This window comes from Apus apus, chromosome 4 (assembly GCF_020740795.1).
Source record: "Apus apus isolate bApuApu2 chromosome 4, bApuApu2.pri.cur, whole genome shotgun sequence".
Lineage (NCBI taxonomy): Eukaryota > Metazoa > Chordata > Aves > Apodiformes > Apodidae > Apus > Apus apus.
In genome coordinates this window covers 15434622-15458748 of record NC_067285.1, presented here as the reverse complement: position 1 = coordinate 15458748, position 24127 = coordinate 15434622, and the positions used below count along the sequence as shown (strand labels likewise).

Genomic DNA, 24127 nt, shown 5'->3' with positions numbered 1-24127 from the left:
TTTAGGCCCAACACTACAAAGCCCTTTCTGCCACAATGTCCCAGAAAGCATAAATTCCTGAATGCATCAGAAACCAATAAACAAAATTTCATCTGAGATTGTGTCTCATGGAGGAGGAAGGAGCTAGCCCTCAAAAATCAACTTTTTAGGTATATCTTATTTATTTTGATTCCAAAACAGGCTTTGAAATCTTAAATATAAATCAAAAGCAGACAGAATTGTTCTATTTAGTTCATGGGTCTATTATGCAATACTCTTTTTCTGTGTATCTGCTGCATTCTCTAGAATGGCACAACTGGGTTCTATTTCTTTTGGTACCAAATCCACTGACATTTCCAGGCTAGTATGAACATAGCAGGATCAGGTAATTGGGGAAAATCAAATAAAACCAGAAGAATATCATCAAAAAGTCAGCATGTCTGAAAATGATGTGGTTCTTTCTTTAATTGCACTGATGAAATGACTGAACCCGACCAATCATAAAAATATTCTGCCTGCCAGTGAAGCCACCTTGACAGCGCACCTTTGTTCAAACACATATATTAGACCCTCTTGGTTACATAAAGCAAATCCACTTGAATATTGTCACACAATATACTGACAGGTTTTGGGCTGTGTAAGGTTTTCTCATTTCAAGCAAAGAAAAGGTAAGAAGAAAAATATTTTTATATGTCACAGCTAACTGTCACTGGAATAATACATTTTGTGATGTAAAACAGTTGATGCAAAAAAAAAAAACCAAAACAACAGGAAAGGGCATTCACAAAAAGTATGAAGTATGTACAAGAGTAAATTCTCCTTTTGCCTCTGGGCTGAAATACTATTTTTAGTAGAACATCTACATTAATGCAATTGGGCCACACCTCAAAAGTAAAACTAAAGAGATAATTCTGAAACTAGTTTTAGCACAGGTAACAGAATTTGGCCTTTATGAATAGGAATGATAGGACAGAAAAACATTACCAATTGTATTTCAGAATGATCCTACAGAGTGCTCAAAAACAAAATATGGCCATGATAGAGAAAAACTCTTCTTACATAAAAGCAGTTCATTCTGGCCCACAGCACCTAATTCTTAATGCAATGTGCCATTATAAATACCACCTAGGTTGGTCACATGAAAGGACCATAGTTCCCTAAGAGTTGATGCTTTTTTCTCCTTTTGCCCAATAAAAGAACTGTTCTTTCTAGCTTTGCTTTTGTGGTTCACCTCTCTCTACTTACGTACTCGCTATGTTATTACAATTTTAAAGACCTTCACAAAAAAATTACTGGTGTGATAGTTGCATCTCTGAGGATAAAACTTTGGAAAAATTTCAAGTGCTAATGCTGAGTTTAAGCCTGATAAATTCCCTATAATTTTAAATTAATTCCCTCAAGTGCAAAAAGAACCTAAGGTCTTAGCATCCTTTTCATAGACATAAACAAATGTATATGTATTTCTATAAAGATGATCAATGGGAGTGAAAAAGAGGCACCCATGTTCTTTTGATTTCTATAAAATGACCAAAAATGCCCCTGGTATTAGTTTGTGCAGTCTGTAGAATTTATATATATTTATTTATGAAGAAAAATATGTCCTTTTATGGGAAAAACCAAGAACTTCATACAGTTGTCATCTAAAACGTTGAGTATGCATTATCAGATAGGACATATTTAAAAAGATCTAATAAAAATTAAAAATACATTTAAACACATCAACTGTGAGAAAACACAATGGCAGTTTTTGTGATGACAAAAGAATCTATAGCTGAGATTGTCAAAGATCTCTAATAGTTTTTAATCCATATGTATGGATTAAAAATGTATATAAATACAGGTCCTGCAAATGTGGTATACTCACTGAAACCAATATTAACAAAGTATAAAATAGCTTCATAATAAAAAGAAAATGGACTATGTGACTTAGTTTCTCCATTTATTTCTAATAATTCTTTTTATTCAAACACAAGAAGTACTAGAAAAAGGCCTTTGAAAAAGGCTTAAAGGTAACATTAAATATGAAGAGATGCTTTCAGGTCAGAAGGATTTGCAGAAATTTCTGGTGTTTAAGAGAAGCTTCAACTGTCATATATTTTTTTTTCTTTCATTAACTATTCAAGCTGAATTCTTATTACAATTGACTTGGTAACAAATTGCCTTTTTGATTACCTCAATGGGAGTGCCATCATACATCAGTGTTATTGTCAAGCAGGTAATTGTATTTTGTTTAAGATCTTTATGCATAACATTGGAGCATTTTAGAGCTAACTGAAAACAATACCAAATTCTACAGAATCCTTAATTTGCTTTTCAGTATTTGGGGATTTAAGTTTTAAAAAATGCACCAACATATGTAGATAAAAGTACAGATGAAACAAAAGTCACATTTAGTTAACTAAACTCTGCAGAGTCTAAGATTCAGATGGCAGGACTGCTGTGTTTCCTAATTATGTGATGTATTGGTGGAACTGCGTGTGTCCTTAAGCTCACCTCAAACTATATATTTGGTTTACTAAGTAGTTTTACTTGCTATTTTGATTCCCCCTTCAGTGAAATATTTTACTAACAGTTTTATGTTATTTGTTATCTTTAATGTCAGCTGCACAAAAACAGCTGAACTTGAATAGATTAGAAAAGTACTGAAGATTCTAATTCTTCTAATGCTTTAATGCAGTGTTATTATATTCTATAATTTAGAAAAGACCAAGTACAACTTGAAATCCTCTCTCATTTAGCAGTAAAAGAGGCTACTTCTTTTGAAATTATCCATAATCTGAAACTTAGAATTTGAAGAATTAGAAGAAAGATTCTCTGACTTCCACAGACCTCTGCTGCTCTTGAATCACTAGCTGCCATTTCTCATAAAAATCACACAGTGCTCCTCCTTCCTACTATATTAGATTAAAATGACAAATAAAATAAGTGACATATTCGTAACTGACACTGTAGTATCATATAAGCAGGATTATGGTCTGTATGTATATTAATATATGAAACATACTCCAAAACCAGAAAATCATACCTGAAATCTCCCTTGTTGTTAATAACTATTTCTGCTGGGCAGTAGGGTGCAGCTGTTTCAAGTACCACAATTTCTACTTGTTTAGTGGTGTTTCCGTAGGAATTGTTGACTACACACTCCCAGTCTCCAGTTGCATCAATATCAATGCTGGATAGGATAAGTTCACTATAAAAATATAATATTAATTATTCTAAGTATTTAATTACACAGAGATTGAGTAATTGTTTTTCTGACATTAACTTATCTTCAGAGATGTTCTATGAAAATATGAAAACAGGTTTTGCTCTATGTTATTATAAGAACCAACAACATAAGGGTGATTGGCATTGAGATTTTAGCAGCATTAATTTGGATTGACCATTCAGATCAAGACAGGCTATAAAACAGATTAGCAATCATCACAAAAAAGTATATCAGGTGTGTATCAATGACAGTACTTCTTTCCCCAAGTATTATAAAATATCTGTTTGGGTTTGGTTTTTGTTGCATAAACAAGCACTTGAAAGTCAGAAATGCATTTCAACTTGACAATGTAACCAGCTGAGAGAGAATGCTTCCCTTCAGCTGTGAATGCAGCTCTCATGGCATTTCAACAGCAGAATCTGCTGCTCCTGTGGTGGTATAAGTAAAGTTTCCTAGATTAGCCATTGACCTTGGAAGTCATATAGAAGTTTCCTGATGAACGCAAAATGAGTTGAGGCAAACACTGATGTTTCTTTCAGTACTTCACTACCCATGAATGTCTTGCATGCTGCCCTCCACGACGTCTAAAATGTAGTTAATAATATTAATAAATTATGGTTGTATTAACTCTTCACAATGAGTGTTAGACGAGTTAAATATAGAGATGTTTTGTAGCTACTTTTACAATATAAGCATTGTGCATCATACCAACATTTAGCTGCCTAAGCTGACTATTCTATGTGTAATTAGAGAAGGAGGAAATAATTTCAAAAACATTTGAAACTATCAATGACTCTTGTGCTTAGTATTTTCTGTATGTTTTAAATCAGGCACTAAGCTTTCCTTCCTGTAATGGATGTAAACCAGGCCCTAAAGAAGTCAATCAAGTTTAGTTTTTCAATTTACTTCATCAGGGATAGAATTTTATCCAATTCCTGTAACTCCATAGATCTCATAGAAAAAAATAATGCAAACTACTGCATTTTAAGAAACTAATACATTAGATCTTAAACCTTCTCTTGGGCTAGAAATAATTTTCAGTATGGTTTAAAAGAAGGTACAGTTTTTGAAAGTAGCTGGGAGAGGAAAAAAGGTAGTAGTTACCTGAAATATTTACTTTAGATAAATGGCTCCTCTTTGAATATACCTTGTGGTTTAGAAAATTAGAAATTATGTTGTAAGAAATGGAGCACAGTCAGAAAAAAGAAGGAACAAAATAAAAAGCACAGAATTTAAAAGTTACTAAACTTATTTCAAGTCTTGATTTAAAACAGAATCCTAAAAAAATTCTACTTGTGGCCTTTGGCACTTTTTTAAAGACCCTGACATTTTGAAAGATATACACAGAATAATTACATATAATTTATTTTTATATTTCTCTTTTAAATTTCTCTTAAAATATCGTCCATTTTCAGTTCAGACCTTAGTATACAATAAATGCACTTTTCTTAACTTGCCTACAAGAAAGGATCAAATCTAGTTGTCTTGTATGTGGACTACTTCTGATACCCATGAAAGCAGACCACAGTCACAGGAGGAAGTGATTAGACAGCAACAAATGCAGCTTTCCATTTGGAACAGGCATAAAATGAAGGGTGATTTTCTCAAGTGCTTACTACAGGAACACTATCTTGGTCCCCAGAAAACAAGCAAACCATGGTAAATAGCCTTAGATTTAAGTTAAATAGCTTTAAAATTTGTGTGTAGTTCTCCAGGTAGTGAAATTTACCATTTAACAGTAACTAAAAATCTCACACTGTTCCTATTTATCATGGCTTTCAGCTTGAAGTACCTTGGAAGTCCCTACTTCAGATTTACAGAATTTAAATTTGTAGAAAATACAGAAAATGAATTACTAGCCGTTCTCAGAGCAGCTGAATATTTTCATGTCAAAGAAGTAACTTTTCTCTTAAGAAGTCTTAGATGAGAAAGCCAAATATCAGAAGCCTCTTGGCTAATTATTAGTACATCTTTTGACATTCAGGTTGAAATGCTTAAGTGAAATTAGTTACCTGATAATACATTTTAATTAAATCTTTTTTTTCATATGTCAAAACAATCTCCTATCATCTTCATAGGCAGCTGAGAAACCATATATTCCCCAAGCTTCTAAAACAACTATCCATTAAAATTCTTTTTTACTGAAACAAGAGGCAGCATAATTTTTACCTGTGACTCAAAGACCTAGACAATTCCCAGTGTATAATAGATGGGCTGATGTTTTGATATATTTTCTATAAAATATCAATAATTGTTAATAATACAGATTTGATAAAACTGGGAACCATGGTGCTTTTAGGTAAATGAAATACTTGAGCACAGTAACAGCTTTAAAGGAAATCAATTTGAAGATAAATATTAGTATTTATTTAAAAAATATATATTTATATATTTAAATTGCTTATATGTGTTCTGATGCACATTTATCTGCTACTAAATAGATCTCCTGTCATTAGAAGAAGATTCCCAGTTTCACAGGCAAGTATTTACCGAAACATCAGTGTTGCTTCTGCTAGAAAAACAAAAATTGAACACTGTTTCAAGTAAATCCTCACATTTACACTTTCAGTCTTCTATGGCTCTTGCTTCAGCTGGTGAACCAAAATAAGCCAGAACAGATCTTTGTGATAGAGAAGTTGCATAGTTACTAGAACATGGAATTTTCTTCTGAATTGCCATCTGGCCAATGCAAATGATGCATTCATTTATATTCCTCCAGGAATATTTTGGATAGCAAGCCCAATGGTGAAACTGTTCATTTACTTACCATCTGGATATGACAAATGATAAATTGATCTTATACCCCTGGAGAATTTGGGGGACTGGATTAAAAAAAAAGTTTTTTAGTTCTCAAAAAGAGCAGCCAACTTAATTCTTTAACATTTTTTCCACTTACATTCCTTGGAGACTTCACAGTCCTGGGAGACCAAAAGGAAAGATTTGCTTGTACAGAATTTTAAACCTCTTCATAAAATTTTCTATTTGGTCAGTTCCGTATTTTGAGTCTTGGCATTGTTACATCCAGAAGTTCCATTTTTTTTTCTTACTCTTAATAGAAAAGGCATCCTTAGTCTCTCTTGGCCGCTGCAGCCAGTCTATATAAAAGGCAAGATCTCCCCTAGGACCTAAGAACATGCCAGGACACCCCAGTGTAGGAGCTTGACAAGAGCAGAACAATATTAAAAGAGGATGGCAACTTTGGCTGTATACTTTGCTTGATAATCCCATCTCACAGAAGCTAATAAATGTCAGGCCACAAAATAAACCATCTTGCCTTTACTATGCAGCTTTCCTAAGGGTAGAGTGATTCGGAAAGAGCTCCTATCCTCTCTACATGATCATATTCCATTTCTCAAAGGTGTGAGAGTTGGTAATTTTGTGGAAATTTTTTACCTACCCAGACATAAAACAAAGTCAAACATTCATGAGATGATGTCAAGAACAAAATTAATGTGAGGATTGATGCCTGCTGAGAATAAAAGGATGACCAGCAAGCTTATCTCAAACTTTCCTTTGAAATTATAGTGGCCTTCTCAATGAAACCACTTTGTACTACTTTGTACTGGGAAATTCCATGCATGGTGTGCTTCCTTTTTCAAATGTGATGACTGGCATATTAAAAAATTAAAATTTACAGCTGATGCATTTGCATGAAATAGTTGTTCTAGCAGTCAATAGAAGCCTGTAGCACTGGTCACTACAAAGAGAGGAACTGTAATTTAGGAGAAAGATATACTCATGTAATCAACTAACCTATGACAATAGATTTTTTTTTGAGGCATAGTTTTGCATTGCTACAGCTATGCATAGCTAATGAAACAATCAGAAGCAGGTCTCATTATGCAAAGTTTCTCAACCATGTCCTGAAGTAATAGTGACATTTATTGTGGTGCTCCAGAGTTATTTGGATGCTTGGAAAAAGAGGAACAAATAAAGAGGAGACTTTAACAATCATATTTTCATTGGCTTTTCACAAGAAAGGTTTTAAAGTCTGACTTGAATTCCTGTAAGACTCAGGAATAACCAACTGCTCCTTCCTGGAAAAAAAAATAAATTAATTACTCAAACACAGATAATATCTAGGTTTCCTCATATTCTTCTTCAGACAGATAAATAGCAAATGCTTTTCTACAGTTCACGCAGAAGGCCTGTATAACCTGCCTACAACCAATATACTCTTAAATTATTAATACTAACAGAGAATTTTTCAAATTAGTGTGGTCTCCTGAGTACACTGCTGCTTAGAAGGCAGCCTTTCACAGGGGATATAAGGTTAAAACATGGAAAATTAAGAGAGAATGTATAAATCTAGGCACTTTAACAGAACCTAAATTGCTAGCCTGATATCTCTGACAAAATTACTTATTTACCCATGAAATAAATGGCTTTAGAAGGCCGATGTTATTTAAAGAAAGTTTGTGTCCAGGCAACAGCAAGAGAATAGGAAGATTAAAGTTGGTACTCGATTTCTAGCAAATATATTCAGTGTAATCAATTTGTCATACATCTAAGAAATTCAATACATTATTTTGTTTCTTCTGATTGAAAATGAAAACAAAGCATAACTTACCATTTAATGTCATCTGTAGCTACCCAAGAAACATAATGGGCTATAACACACTGTTACTGCAACTTATATATCAGCTTATTTGTTCTCATCACTATACTAGGACCATGACAACAGCTGGATCTGACTTCAGACATGTCAGTGGAAAGGACCTAATTTTAATGAAAATATATTGGCAAAAACATAATACTCTACTTCCAAAACAGGAGAGAAGATCTATATGTCAGTTAGTAAACCATCTCACTTTATTTTCCTTTTTATTGCTCAAATTTCACTGAAATGCAGTGAATGTTATCCCAGGCTAAAATTATCCATTTGTTATGCAAACATGTGCCAAATAGTGTGATGTGTTTTCTGTCAGCGAAAAGCAGAGAACCTATGACCTACATTTACATGTTGTCAATTCCTTAAAATTGAGAAAACAAATATTACTAAGAGTGGCTAAACAAATAATTTTCAGAAACAGTCAGAAATCTAAACAGTTCTACAACATACCATAAAAGCAGTTTATTGTATGAGCCTTGTCCTCTCTCATTGAGCTTGTCAGGTAGAAACAAAGAGCTACTGTGTTGCATCAAAGAATGTGCATAAGGATGTTAGCAATTAGCTTCATACTCTCAGTCCTAGAGTCAATACATGCCAGTTAAGCTAGCTGGGAACGTAAAGCTAAAAGGTATCAACAGCTCTAGAGCACTCAGTTTTTTCTTCCTGGAGAAACCTTCAGACATTTGGCAGGTCTGTGACAGCACAGTGATACAAAGCTGAAGACAGTACACCTGGGCCAGGGCTTATTCAAAGTATTTCATGAAGGAGTTGTCTACCATACAGCTATTTTTTTCTGTTGGTGAAAGCTTTAGGGGTGCTCAAATGAGTTTATTCTTATTAATTTTGCTCTACCAGAAAAATGCTTGACTGCAGGTTTTGTACAACTGCAGTCTTCTGGAGAAATGCTGCTACACCTGCTGTACGCCTTTCATCTGCCCTTAAGTAGCTTGTATAGTGCAATGTTATAGCCAGAGGAAGCTTTATTTCATTAGCATAACTTGTGATCTGTACTATTAGAGGTTCTTAGACAAAAATAACACTATAACAATAGCCAAAATTGCACAAAAATCTTTTAAAGTATAATATTTAGCAGATGATTCATGTTAACCTACTTAGGCCAATTCTTGGTTGCTTGTGTGCCACTGGGACCAACAAAACCCCCAAACAACAACAAAAAAACAACAAAAAAAAAAAAAAAAAACAACACAAAAACCCCAAACAACGCACAGAAGAAAACAAACCAAAAAACCTACTACATTAATTTTACAATTTCAAATTATTTGTCAAATGCACACTACTTTGACAGAATTTCCTAGTCTCCCTTGTCAGTAGTGATGTTTCAAATGCAGAAATTAATTATTTAATGAATACTTTGTGGGATACAGAAATTGCAAATTAGGACTAGAATACTGACCTGTTTTATTTGCTGGTCTGTAAGAAATTTTGAAAGATCTAAGAAGGCAAGACATAGCAGATTCCTACACAAGAACATCATGAACCTTCTCTATTCTTTCTCCAGTATATAGTGTAAACTTTAATTTGTGACGGCCAGGAGCCATCCGATAAAAATACCGTAAACAATTAAATATTGGGTTATTTTATCTCATAGAGAGAAAGAAGGGGAGGGCTTGGGACCTATATTCATGGAATTCCGGTGTGCTAATGGAGTAAAAAAGCTTTCTAAAAGTCCATAGGGAATGTGTCCTACAACACATTCTCCATGTTGAATACATTGAAGTAACATGAAAAGTAAAAACTAATTCAGTTATTTGTTTTAATATTTTTAATATATTTTGCTTGAAAGAAACGGTTTGTTTCACCAGTATCTAGGTTGACTGATCTGAGAGGAGTACATCAGAGTCTGGACATGTCAGAATTACTTAGATAATCACAGATGATGCACAGGGTTACAAACTACTGCCTAAACTGAGAGAATATGTATAATTATAACTTACATTGTTGTTGATAGGAAAAGCAATTTTAAAAAAAGGCAGTCCTGGGATATTCACTGTAAATTGCTGCTGCAATTTGTATGGCTGCAGTTGTTTGATGGGCCACATTAAAATTATTGTGGCCCTAAAAATTCAAAGAAAGCACTACTGATTCCCTCCTGGGCAGAGGGAAACTTCAAATTTTTGTTCTTAATACCAACTTTAAGATTTCATTTCAGTGTTGTGACTGGGTGGAACCATACATAGCTGCAGGAAATAAGCAGAGATGAAAGTGAGAAATCAAAATTTAGTGCAAGATATCATAATCTGGTCTCAGTATCAAGGTACTCTTTTGAAGTGCTTTTAGAAAGACTCCATCAACATTTTTTACAATTGTGCCTTACTGTTTTTCTAAGGTTCTTTTATTCTATCAGCCAAAAATACATATATTTTTGTGAAAAAATCTACATCTCAATCATGTTTGATTGAGAAGAAGTTACCCAAATTAAGTTACAGTATTTATGGCACAGCACAATTCTTATATCACTCCTTTAATGGCTGAAGGAACTGTTGTTGCTGGCTTTGCTTTTTATACTATTGGTATACTTTTCGACAGGTTATCTTTTCAATTATTCCCCAAATTTATTAGCAGTAAAATTGCCATTGGGTTTTATCCAGATAATTGAAAGATTTTTAGAGAAAAAGCTAGGTTTAACAAATCATCCAAATTAATTTGCATGAAGATTCTCTTAATCTCAGATAATCAAACCCTTAGCCTGCACAGTTCATAACAAATATTCTGCAATAATTTTAAATAGTATCTTCCTGATACATGAGAACTTTGCTGGTAAAGGTACACCTGTCACTAGTCCTTTGCTGCTTGCAATGCCTGAATAAGCAGTGTATATCATTTACAACTTCGCTTAAAGTAATCTCAAAACAATACAGAAACATTGATTTACAATGTAAATGGTTACTTTGCTTCACTTCCTTCCTAACCGCTTGAGATCGAAAGGTCAAATAGAGTCAATTAGGTGAACCAACAAAATATCAGTACTAAACAATTTCTGCTGATTTCTGTTGGCTTCTCGGTGTGACCCACAGCTGCTCAGCTCCAAATGCTCATGACAGCAGAACATGAAATGCCTGTGAAATATCTGCATTTCTGAAGCAGATTTTCTTAATCTGTTCTAACATTTATTTTTGTTAATCTTTTGTGGAGTAAATAATATTTTGCCATGATTTCACACATAGTTGAATTTCCAGTTATGCAACCAACCTTGCGACACGGCCATCAACAATAGCTCATTTTCAGACTGTTCTTAATCTACTATCAGTCCAAACCACTATCATTAACTTGCCTCATGTTTTTTCCAGATGTATTCTTGTCACAAACTGTTAAGAGAGTTCAGGGGTTATTTGGATTCTTTCCACAAAAAATAGGCATAGAATTTTTCCTTTTCTCCTAGAATTTTTCAAAGTGTTTTCTTCTTTCTTATATGATATGCCTGCCTGGATCTCAAACTTGTCAAAATACCACCATTCTACTCCTGGAATCCATTTGTATTAATATTTATTCCTTTCACTAATAATACCTTAAACTACCCCTATTTGTTTAGACAAAGTGTCTCAGCCAAATTCCAAATTATTTACTAATAGCTGCATTGATAATTTCAAGTACTTAAAAATTATTAATTGGACTAAAAAAACCCTTTAGATTACAAAAATTATTATTGTAATTTTTAATTTACAACATTGCATTGTTTTTTTATTTTTTCTCCTACTTTCTTCACTTTTACAATACAAATGGATCATGATTTGTAACTCTTCTTTGTCATCAGACATTTATTTTGCAGGTGGAAGTTTTGTAGATTTTCACATAATCATATGCCTCTAAAAGCAGCTTTCTGAAATGAATACACATATTTTTTATATAAATTTTTAAATCTATTTTCTTACTGTAAGTCCTATCCTTGTTAAACCGGAACTGTTAAACCTAAAGCTGTAGTTTCATATTCTCTTATTTCTATATAATTAGTTGTTTTTTCATTGTTTACTTTTGACCATCCTATATTGGTGCTTTTTTTTTTTTTAAGAACTTTTTTTTGCAGCCATATTTAGTAGACTAAACACTTTGGAGAGAATTTAATCAAAAAACACTATTTGTGGGGATCACAGCTGAGGCCTAATAGTCTGTATTTCCAGTGGCAAATCTATCTACATAACATAATAAAAATTACACCCGAAAAACACATCTGATACAAACTCCTGCTATCCTTGGTTTAGTTAAGAGCATGTTAGCTTCAATTGCAACACTCACTTTTGTGGGTTCTTAACTTTCTGCACAGTTCAATCTTTTCAGAAAAAACACTTGTGAATTGTTATGGTCCCAGAGCAGCCACTGAAACTGTCGGGCAAAAGCACTGTTAAATACTCCTTCAGAGTATTTACAGAATACACCTAAAATGACTTACAGATTCTCATTATAGTCTATGGGGCAAATAAGAAAGAAACTTCTTGATAATTCAAGTCTCTTTAGTACTGTAGAGTTGCTTTGTTCATAAAAATAAAATATTTTCTCTTTTAGGGAAATATTCAAATAACTATCCTGCCAGCCTCTTGAAACCCTGCAAGGGAACAGTGGGGATGTTGGGAAAGATGCTGTGCTGCAGCCAGTCTTACCTAATCTGCCTTCTTTGTGGCTCTAGGGATATGGATTGTTTCAAGGTCGCTTATCATGATTAAACTGCTAATCTAACGTTCTAGACATAAGAAATTAGGCTGTCTTAATGAAAGCACAAGTAACAATTTTAGCTAGGTCCATTCACATATCATAGGAAATAAGTTCCACATCACATTTACATTTTCATGTGTGACTATGACATTTATACACAGGCATAATGACAGAAAGTTCAACACCAGCAAATCAAATACTATTATCATTGGCAAGAAATGGTAAATATGAGCTAGCAACAGAATTGAAAACACCTTCTCAAGATCTCCTATAAGGGAATAATCTTTGCCAAGAATAATGTCACAGGCCAGAATACAGTTCAAAACTTTAGCTTAATTATTGTAAAAACCCCACATTTATTTTAGTTTATTCTGCTTTATCATAGGAGACATAAAATACACATTTGGATATTTTATCCTTCTGCTGTGCCAGTTGATAAAACAGAAGGGTTAAATATGATATTTGTATTATAAATCGACATCCAGAAATATCTGGAACTACCCAAAAAATAACCATCTAAAAATGTTTGAATAAACAGCTTTTGGAACAGGACTACACCTCTTTGTTCAAAAGTAGCTTCAGAAATCTTTAAATTGCTAAGCAGCACACGCCCAAGCCTGTCCTTTACTGCAATCACAGAAAGCCACAGAGAACGGACATTTGCTGTAAAGAGTAGGTATAGAAAGGCAAAAATTTAAAATTACCTTTATTTTTACTCCAAATCTTACACTTAACTTATTATTACCTCAGAGAGGAATCTTTCTGATGCTTCACAGTGCCTCATACAACTGTGATTTAACCATAAGAAATATCATGAAAGTGTGCAATAGCATGTAACAGGCATATTAATACATACTATTGTAACATATAATAAGCATGCCATTACATGTTATTTTAAGATGTATAATGATATCAATGGAGTTATAGCATACATGGTCATGATGGGATTAAAACTAAGAAATGCTCAAGAGTGGTTTTACACTCAAATTCACCAATGTTTTCTCATTTTCAACATGAAGGGACAACATATCTCTACAATTTATATGGGGTTTTTTAATTTAAAGTACAGGTTTTGAGAGGTAGTTTCAAAAGTATAGGTCTCATGCCTTTCCTTTATAAGTTAATTTTGATCAGTCCCTTGATCAAGGCAAAGGCTCGAGTCTTAGCACATTTGACTCTATAAAGACCATGCTGTACAGTAAATGCATTGTTGATGCCCTACTATATTGTGAAATGAAGCATACAGCTCAAACAAATAAGTGATAAAAATACCTTAAGCTTTAAATAGCTGCTTAAAAATTGTGAACTTCATTAAAAAATGTTTTGTCTCATTCTGACAGTCCATATCACAGAACTTGGACAAGTCAAAGTATTTTTCCAGTCTATAACAGCAAATATGATGTATTTAGAGAACATTCATTCTTAATACCCGGTCCCAGTGCATACTGCAACATGAGCATCAAGGTCACCTGTTAAATGAGGTAGGTAACAGCTCAACAATCCTTATTAAAATATTGCTATAGTCGACAATTTTTATTTTATAGTGTGGCAAAAAATAACGAATATTAAGTAAAATTCAGTTGAGCTACTCCTACAATAGCTTTGTTAAAAGGATAGCTATTTGGAAAATTTTAACCTTTTGAGAAAATGTATTTAAGTTTATTACTATGCTCTACAAATTGCTTATATAACTAAATAAAATTCAGTTGAAAAACAGTGAGGTGATTAACAGAATGTCTTCTAATTTTTATACCATGCAAATAGGAAGAATATTTTATTTAAGTGACTTGGTAGTTATATACTAGCTCATGCATTCGGCATTACCCTACTAATTGGTCTAATAGTCTATTTCATTATCTGCTACAGCCATACACCTTGGTATCAGAAGAAAACCAGTAGCTATGAGAGTCGGTCAGATCTACAGCTCTAGCTCTATAGGACTCCAAAAGGAGTCAAATAATGGGTGAGTCAATGAAATTAAAATCAATAAACCAAAAAAAAACACACCAGTGGGGAAGAATTAATTTTACCCCCTTCATAACTTTCATTTGACAGTTCAAGAAGCATTTCAGGTCAGTTATATTAATAGAAACTGGTTGAGTGAAAAGATGTTAATGATGATCCAGAGCTAATTAGCATAGCTGTTTTCACTCCATGTTCTACAAAGAGGAAGGCAGAACCTAGACATAGAATTAGACTCTTTTTTTCTGATCAATAATGGAAATTGCCAGAGGAAAAAAGCATTTGTGCAACAGCTTAGCAGCTTTTAGTGACAAGCTTATGTTCTATGATGAAAAAAAGAAAATAAACATAGAAATTTATAACAATTTATCAAATGAGATTTGGATGGGAAAACTGAAGCAAAACTGGAATTATATGGTTGTTGCCAAATATTAGTTGCTACTTCTTTTATAGAAGACTGTTCTATTTCAGCCCTCTTGCATTTTTCACATCAGCAGATTTTTCTGTAGATCTCTGTCTCTCTCAAGCACAGAGAAGCATACAGACAGTAAAAGTCACATAAAGCTGAGAATTTTTTTTGTTAAGAAACACATGACATTACTTAACTAAAGAATATAGGATCTAGTATATTGGGGCCTATAAGAACTAATCCAAGCCTTTTGATATTATAGTTTTTCACAGGTAGATCTTCTAGATGGTGTCAGAAAGAAGTTTGGCTGTAAGTCACTCATATGCTACTGAAGCTATTCTAAGTCCTGTTTCTTTTCATGGTTTACTGTGCAATAGAATCATAGAATCATAGAATCATAGGGGTTGGAAGGGACCTTGAAAGATCATCTAGTCCAACCCCCCCGCCAGAGCAGGGTCACCTAGAGTACATCACACAGGAAGGTGTCCAGGCAGGTTTTTAATGTCTCCAGAGACAATAAACTGTTTTTCTCTGTTTCAAATCCATAGCTGCTTAAATCCAGGTATCTACACAAGAAATATTATTTGGAACCATACCCATTCATAGCTGTGAGAAAACTGTGTGTGCTCCAATTCAAGCTTGCAATTGAATTGCTTCAAACACAGCACCTCCTGATGCAGGTTATAATGAGGCTTACTGCAAGTGTTGCATCTGTTCACCTTGCCTACAGATCTTGACTATTACAAGGAGTATACGTTACCGTGTAATTAAGCAGCAGTCATGAATGATGCTGTCCTCCACAAATATGCCCCTCTCTTCATCTGTTTCGATCAGCCGACCAGCATGGTACCAATGTACCTCAGTAGTATTGTCAACGTATGTTGCAGTACACTGAAAGGGCAAGCGGTCTCCATGAAAAACCACTTGTCTTTGTGATGGGATCAGCTCAAAAAGAGGAAGTTCCAGTGGCCCAGCTGCAGGGAATAAAATGCAACAGGAAAAACAAACAAACAAACAAAACCCTCACAATTAATTCCTCTCATTAATATTGTGAAGTAATCGTATACATTTCTAGCCTTCTAGATCTTACCATTAAAGCACTAATATAGAGGATATGCCCACATACTAAAGTCTGATCAAGTGAATTCTAGAGATGGCATTTCTTTCATTACAGGATTACTAAAACAACTACAGAAAATGGTTACACAGAATAGTTCACAGTACTGGGAAGGCTGGACAGGATCTCTTGAGATGCTCCAGTCCCACTCATACTCAAAGCAGGATGTTTTACTACAGAAAAAATAAAATAAAATAAATAAAAAATTAAACATAACAGAGCTACAGTCAACAGTTATAAGACCACCTCACTGTCAGTGGATGAAATTCCCACTCTGCTGCAGAACAAAATATACTCACTCTAGAAAGCCTAAAGTGTGTCATATGCTGGCATTCGGATAACAGTAAGCCTAATAATGAAAGTTAAATTTCCACCTTAAGTTCAACTTTCCTTATGATTTCTCATCTACTTGTCCCTACTACCTTCTGCTCCTCCCACAAGTCATCTTTACTCTCCAGATGTCTACTGAACATCAAATATTTATCTACGTAACTCTTCCTTCGTTTTTTAAATAGTGGACTACATTTCACCATCTTCATTTTATGAATTGTATCTCTCCTGTATTTCCCCCAAAATACTCATTAAGCAGAATCTTACAAGAAACAGTTGCCATCATCACATACTCAAACACCTAAACACAATTAAAAAAATAATAATGTTGTAAATTTGGAAGGCACATGCATTTTTGGGACTGCTGAAAGTCTGCTGATTTCATAAATTTAAGTGATTGAAGGCTATATCCTTCGATCCTACAGTATCTTTCAAGACTGAATCTCTAGACAGCATCTGTTTTCTTCCATTATTATTTCTGGATCCTGAAACTACCTTAACACCATCTCTGCAAAATATTTTCTAAAATGCTGTTTCTTTAAATCAATAGCAGAACACTGGAAAGGAGCACTTTAGTAAGTGTAGTTAAAACAGAGGCTCTGCAGCTAGAAAAAGATGATCTTCTATGAGGTAATAAGAAATCAACGAAGATTTTATTTTCTTTTTTGTAATATAGTCTCTTTAGGCAAGAGAAGACAATTACTACCTCTGATACTTTGTTATAAGTGCACAAAATTCTAAAGGTAATAAAAATACTAAGGACTCTCACATGTGATTGATGAACAGACTACCATGAACATCTCACACAATTATTCCTAAAATTAAATCTTTTCACCTTAGCCTGCAATGCCAAAATAATTGACTGAGACTGGGTCACTTTATAACTTCTCTACTGCAGTCTCAGCCAACAGACTTGGAAATCCTCCTACCTTGATAAGGAAAAACAATATTTAAGTTAAATCTCCTTTTATTTTTTTCTTCTGTTTTCATTTAAGGGCCTCTCATCATTAATATCTATCCTGCCTAGTAGGTTGTCAGTTGAAAGGTCACCCTTCCACATTTGCACGACTAGTAACTATCTCATCAATTTTTCTGACAAGTACTTTAACTTTTTTTTTTTTCCATTTCACTGCTCACCATTTTATCTTCCTTAAACTTTCTCCTCAGAGCCATCTATTGCCCATAGTAAATAGAGATGAACTTAACCATGCCTAACCAGACTGCAAACCATAATCACTGGTTCTACAATTGCTAAAATTTGTGGACAACCAGTAGGGCTGGTTCTTCTCCTTACTCAGCATCCCACCCTAACATGCCTCTTCAAATCATTCAGATGTTGTCTTTGGAACACTTAAATTGTGAGAAGCTGCATTTATAAAACTAGCTTTGGGCCCCCTATACTATTGGGGAATTTACATTTTAAATAGTACATTCATCATCATCTTTGAATAAACAGTTAGAGGGATCACTTGTACTTTTTTACAGAATAGGAACACTGATCAGCACAATAAGCAGGATTTGTACATGAGTGAATATGTGATATTGCTGACCAGGAGAAGCACACAGAGGATTAAGGTGGTCGCTACTCTCTATGGAAATGTTGTAAATCTTCTGTGACTATAAAGCACAGGCTTCAGAAATCCCTTCTGACTTGTGTATAGATCCTGTAGTTTATCTTCTGATTGTGCCTATTTGCAGACATGGATGTGTTACTAAAAAAATCCTTGAAACATATCTAGTATTTTCAGATGATATTTGGCTTCTAACTAGAAGAAAAGAAAGTAAACAAGATTAATGCATTATTCGTGATAGCTGCAGGCTTGGTCTCAGACATTTGCATTAGAGGTTTTTACTAGAAGATGGAGAGAATCTCCCTCTCCAAGAGGTTGCAACTTTCATGTTGCATTACAAGGTTAATTAAGGAATACAAGGAAAAGTTATAGTGCAGAAATTTAGCCACAAATTAATTGATTATAAAATGGAGTCCAGAAGAATTAAACATACTGTCACAAGTACAACAGCAATATATCCTACTTACAGAAACATTTCTCATTATACAGTAATTTTTAAACAGAGGATACAGTAGCTTGTAAAATGTTTTCGGTCACACAATGAGTGACACATTTTGTCATGAGTGTATGAAGTAAGAAGAATGAGAACTACAATATCAACATTTTTTAAGTCAAACTAAACTAACTTGCCTGGCATACGAGTGCAGAGTAACACTATCACCTTTTAATTTATTTCTGCCTTTATAATTGGTCTGTGATGCTCTCCTGCTACCACTCCTGTTGCTCAGCCTTGGGAATCATGAAACCCAAGTGGAAATGAAATGTTCTGTATAGTTGTCAATTAATGTTCAGAAATACAAGAAACTTTTCTGGTTTTTACTGCAGCATAAAAAAAACCAACCAAACAAAAAAAACCCAACCAAACAAAAAAATACAGTTCATTGTTTGATATCAGTCATATAAACAACCTATTAGTTTTCTTTTTCTTTACAAATCCATCTAAGTGCCAAGAAAGATGCAAAATGAGTGAAACATACCTTTGGTTTACCATTAGGCTAGAATATACTTCTGATCAGCTTAATCTCTTGAAAATGGAACAGTTTGGGTTGGTCAAATTGGCAAAAAATGCTGCAAACTCATTTTAAAAGTGAAACTAGAAAAATTTCTAAGGATTATGATATTGTTGGATCATGAAATGTACACTTAAGTACTTCTGCACAACATCTGCTTTTAATCTCTCTGATGTCTACAAAAAAATGATCAGCAGAACTAATCTTCAGTTGTTTTCCAGGGATAATCATGATTTAAATGACTGAGGCTGGTTCTGCAACTATTACTCATGCAAAAGTTCCAGTTAACTTCAGTGACACAGCTCACAGATATAAGGATTAACTGCATCAATAAGAGTTTCAGGATTAGGACCAATAGCCTTTATCCTCAGTGACTATAAAATGATTGTATAGTTCCATTAGCTGGAAATACTTTAAATACATAATCCAACAATCCTTCAAATTCAGAAAAAAAATGAAAGTATTTGCTAATGCTGTACACATGTTTTCAAGCCTGAGAATAAAGCAAGAAGTAAGAAGAAATTCTGAATGTATTTGGAATTATTTTGCCATTGATTTGACAGCACTTGAAATATAACAGCTCTGACAAGAATATCTCTACACAAGAAATTTTCTCTTTGATTATGTGATTACTGAAGACTAAATAAATATGTATAACCTCTGATGTTCATATACGTGTTTATGTGTTAGGTAAAACAGCCTCATAAGATTAAAAAAATTTAGAGTTCTCAGTTGTATCCTGGGACTAATTTAGGGGAATTTTATTTATTTAATTTTTACACACATGAAAAATGTTCTAAGATTCTCCTTCCAAGCCAATCCACTGTGCTGCCCTCAAGTTTGGAGCCAGCATCACCATCTACAAATGAAAGGTGTGACTCTCCCATAGGCATTTAGATCAAGGGCTGCTGGAGTGTTTTACTGCCTTTACCTGTCTTGTCTCTCTAGTCAACACTAACCCATGATTGCAGCAGAGCACCACAGGAATCACTGATTGCAGCGTGAACCTGAAGGTCTAACCTGTCATTACAGTAATTATGTCTTTTTCCTTATCTTTCACTTCTCAGCAGAACAGGGTTTTGTTGACCAGATTCTTTATGTGATCCAGTCTTTTATTTCAGATGAGCTATAGACCAGAATACTGAGAGCATATGGAGGAGGAATAAGCTTGCAAAGGTACTACTGAATTAGAATATCACTTGAATCCTTCTCACAGAAAGTATTTCCCTGCACATTTTAATGCATGCAGTGCCACAAGATGCATCTAAAGTCAAAGAAGAAAACAGAAACTGTTTTAAATAACCATTAGCTAAAATAGAAAAATAACAAGGTGCACTGAAGCCCTAAATAAATGTTCTGATGCATATGCCCTTAATATCTTTATAAAAGTTTATCTCATACACATACTTACACACTAAATAATTTGTCCTTTCCTTAGAATTCAGTTATTGAGACTTAAAATAGTTCAGTTTTCCATTTAATATTGACCTTCTTTTAGTTTACTGTTTTAACAGATGGAAAGGAGAGGAATGTGATGTATATGGAATAGAAATGTTTGTAAAAGACATAAAATTAATTTCTAACCTGCATTCTAGTTACATTTAAAATACAATACGATCATGTATTCACTTCTAATGAATGGACACTTTGTTTTCTGGGTGAATGATCAAAAGCAAATCTGTAAGCAAAAAATCTGGCCTACGCAACAGATTTGCCTACACACCACAGAAAGTTTGCTACTCATTGGCCAACATGACGAGCACAAGTTACTGGAGACATGATCAAATAAAAATTTAACTACATCTTACCTCCTGCCATGTTTGCTGCATTTACTCCTTCACAACCTGTAACCTGGGCAGCACAACTCTCTACAGCTAAAGAGCTACTATGTGCATAATCCTGGTTACTACACTAGTGCATTCCACCATACAGTTTGCCATAACCACAATTTTCTGCAATACATTTTATGATCCTCATTGACTGGCTTTATTTAATATTAGCAGCTTTTAAATAGTCAGGTGTGGGAAAACTTGCCCGTTTCTCCAGGTTGTCCACACATCAGTGTGGTCTTACAGTGCTCACATATCATGATACACCACTGTCTTCTGCCTCTTGGTAGAAATTTCATCTTGCTACACTGCACCACAAGCTCTTGGGACAGGAAAAAAAAAAAAGGCAGAGCTTGGCATTTCACTTCTTGTTAATCACTTGATTTATTGTATTGCCAATGGGCTTTTTATTTGAACTGAGTGTGTCTACAGAGTGTAGCACATCCTGCTGACAAAAGTGAGAGTTAGAGCCCTAATATTTGTACATAACCTCAGTAGGAAAGAAATGTGCATGGAAAGCACAGTGGGTGGAAGATGGAAGTGAGGACAAAGTAAGGGAACAGGTCCAATAAAGAGGACAGATGAGGAAAAGCAAATTGAAAAACATTAGTTAAAAACTTGAATTGCCGACACAACAAAGTGTATCTGTTGATATTTACTGAACGGAACTGAAGAAAAGAGTGATCTGAATTGCTCTGAAGGCAGTTCTGACATGAAGGGGAGGTGTCAGCATGCCAAACCCAATCTACCTATTGCAAAATTTGCTGACAATAACAAAAGGTTTGGTGTAGAAGGTCACAGACAATGCCATATGTCAAGTAAGTTGGGAATAAATACAGAATTAGAGCCAAGCTTCAGTTTTAATAAAAGCTTTTCCTGGATCCAATTTTAACATAATATCAAGAAAACAGATGCCAACATATATTAAATTCATCAAAATAAGAGAAAAAGGGTGCATGTATCCTGAGCAGGCATAACAGAGTCAGTGGACAGAGGCATTGTTAAGAATGTAGATGCTGCTGCAAGGAGCTGGACAGGTGTAGTAATCCCAGGATTTATCCTGAGTTAGTTAGAAATAAGGTGGGCCCAGGCTGTCACAGTCCACTGATACTGTTGCTTCAGTTATCTGGGTTAGCTAACCTCACAAATATACTCCCTTTTTACAAAATGGAAGAAGTTTTGCACTGGGTCTGTAGACTGATGTGTGCTGTGTCCATTACTACCATTTTAAGTGAGGGAGCAGTGGGAAACCACTTTCTTATGTACTGATGTTAGCAGTGATTTTACTTGGTAGGAAAGTAGAGGTAGAGAAATACAGAGGTGGTGTTTCACTTAATGGCATTTAACATAAATGCCAAATATGATAATTTGCAAAATTGCAACAGCTATTTGAAAAATGTGCACGATAGGAAATTCAAGTTTTCATTCCAGTTAATCAATTAATAAAAAATTTTATCTGCATGCAAGCAAAATAAGGCCCACATCTTGCATTGGCATATCTAGCAGAAATTTAAAAGAATGGGCAGAGTTTTTTCATCACTGATTTCTTCCTTACCAAGCAAAACTACTGCCACTTTTCAATTTCTTGTTTTCAAATTGTTCCAGAAGTCTACTTTATAAGCTGGGGAGCATTTGATTATGTGCCATATCCCAAAACTTCAGTGTGACATATTGACAGCTATGGTATAGGAAGATTCATCAACACAAATTCTTTCACTGGAAAAAGTCAGAAGTCATTTCTAGAAAGCCAATTTTGATTACTCAAATTACCCTCATGGCAAGCAAGCCGGCAGGCTCATGGCTATGCCCACTCATTACAGTTTGCAGTTAATAAAAATGGCCAAGCAGTGGCAAGGATAAAGCACCTACCTCTACAAAATATATTGATTAGCTTTATCTATCTGGAAAGTGCAGTGGGAGAACTCATTGTTCCAAACCTTAAGTCCTACTACTGACCTTCTTTTTATTTTCCTATTACTATACACTCAGACCAAGAAAGCATGGCAGCAGGAAGGTCTCCAGAGTGGCAGTGATTGCCCCTAATTGCCCAGAGTCCAGCAGGTTGCATGAGTACCCATCTACACTGCAAGAATGCCAAGTGAAAAAGAAATGTAAAAGTCATACAGATGTTGAAAAGTGACATTTCTGCCAAAGAAAGAACTAGTCATTGTATGAAATTTTCCATTCTGAATTCCTCTCAGCCCAGCTGACAGTGTTAGAAAACTGCAGCTCTCAACAGCCATTTTTATACGTACATTCAATAAAGTGCTGTATGATGAAATCTGCTATAAAAATGTGAAATATGACTGTGGTACACTCCACTTAATTACAGAGAGTATGTTAGGATGGAGGCTTTATTAGAAACTTTCCCATGAGAACAATAAAGATTAATTATACCAAACCATAATCAGTGCTGCTAACTGGACAATATTAACATAGGTTTGGTAAAGAAGCTTATATAATTTTATTTAAGAGTTAAATTTTATACTTGTAATTCCAGCCTTTTAATATACATGTTAACATGTTAAGAATAATTAATATATTTTCCAGGATACACCATGGGTCTTAGTCAGGGATGGCTGTCTTACCACTGCTTTGCTCATGAGCAGCTAGCTTTTGGAGGTTGCCAGTCAAGTCTCTAAGGGCACAAGTTTTGAATATTAAAAAAGCTTCATTTTCCTGATATTCCCCTCACTGTATCTTTCCTAAAATTTCCTGCAGTTATTCTGCATGCTTTTTGGAAGAAGCAGGCAAAGAAAGTCAGACAAAAGTATATATTAAAAATTTATAATGTAGTTTAAGAGTAAGCTATGGGAAGAAAAACAAATTTGGTACATATCCAGCATCTAAATTGCTGAGATTTTGGGGGTGAAATTTCTGTTGAAATATATTTTCAGATGTGAGCACAGATACCAGAAAATATGTAGTTAAACCTCAACCTTTAAGTTTCTCAAATGCCCTTTGTAATAATTCTGTTGTTACACATTTGTAAGTTTTAAAGGTTATTAATATTGGGCTCACAATCCAAAATTGTTCTAAATTACCATGAAAGAGATTAGATATTAATGTTTAATATTAAAAGGTAGGGCACCTTATTACCTTTTTTTTTTCCCCAGTTTGAGACTGATCATATTAGGATGAGAAATCTAGAATTTCGAGCCAAAAGATTAGAACATTGTTGTTTCGTATTATCAAATGGTTATCTATTGAAAACTTTGATATTTAAAATGGCCACTTAGCTCTGATAGAAAATGAATATACCACACCCATCTATAAAAGACCCAAAATGTATGGTTCCATTATTTGATTGATAAACACTCTGTTATTAGCTATATTTTGTTATTAAAGAAAATCTTTAACTGCTAACATTGTGAAGTAGAAACAATAGCAAGAGGATTTAACTACAGCTAGCTATATCACTATCCATATCTTGCA

The 24127-nt window shown here is 34.3% G+C and overlaps 1 protein-coding gene across 1 annotated transcript in view; it reads right to left on the bottom strand.

The window, feature by feature from the left end:
• ADGRA1 (adhesion G protein-coupled receptor A1) overlaps positions 1-24127 on the bottom strand; it is a 258712-nt gene that overhangs the window by 119569 nt on the left and 115016 nt on the right. Inside the window, exons 7-8 of the mRNA XM_051618700.1 lie at positions 15596-15809; positions 3005-3169 (exon numbers count right to left, since the gene is read on the bottom strand). Of these exons, the coding sequence (XP_051474660.1) occupies positions 3005-3169; positions 15596-15809 (379 nt within the window). The remainder of the gene's footprint in view (positions 1-3004; positions 3170-15595; positions 15810-24127) is intronic.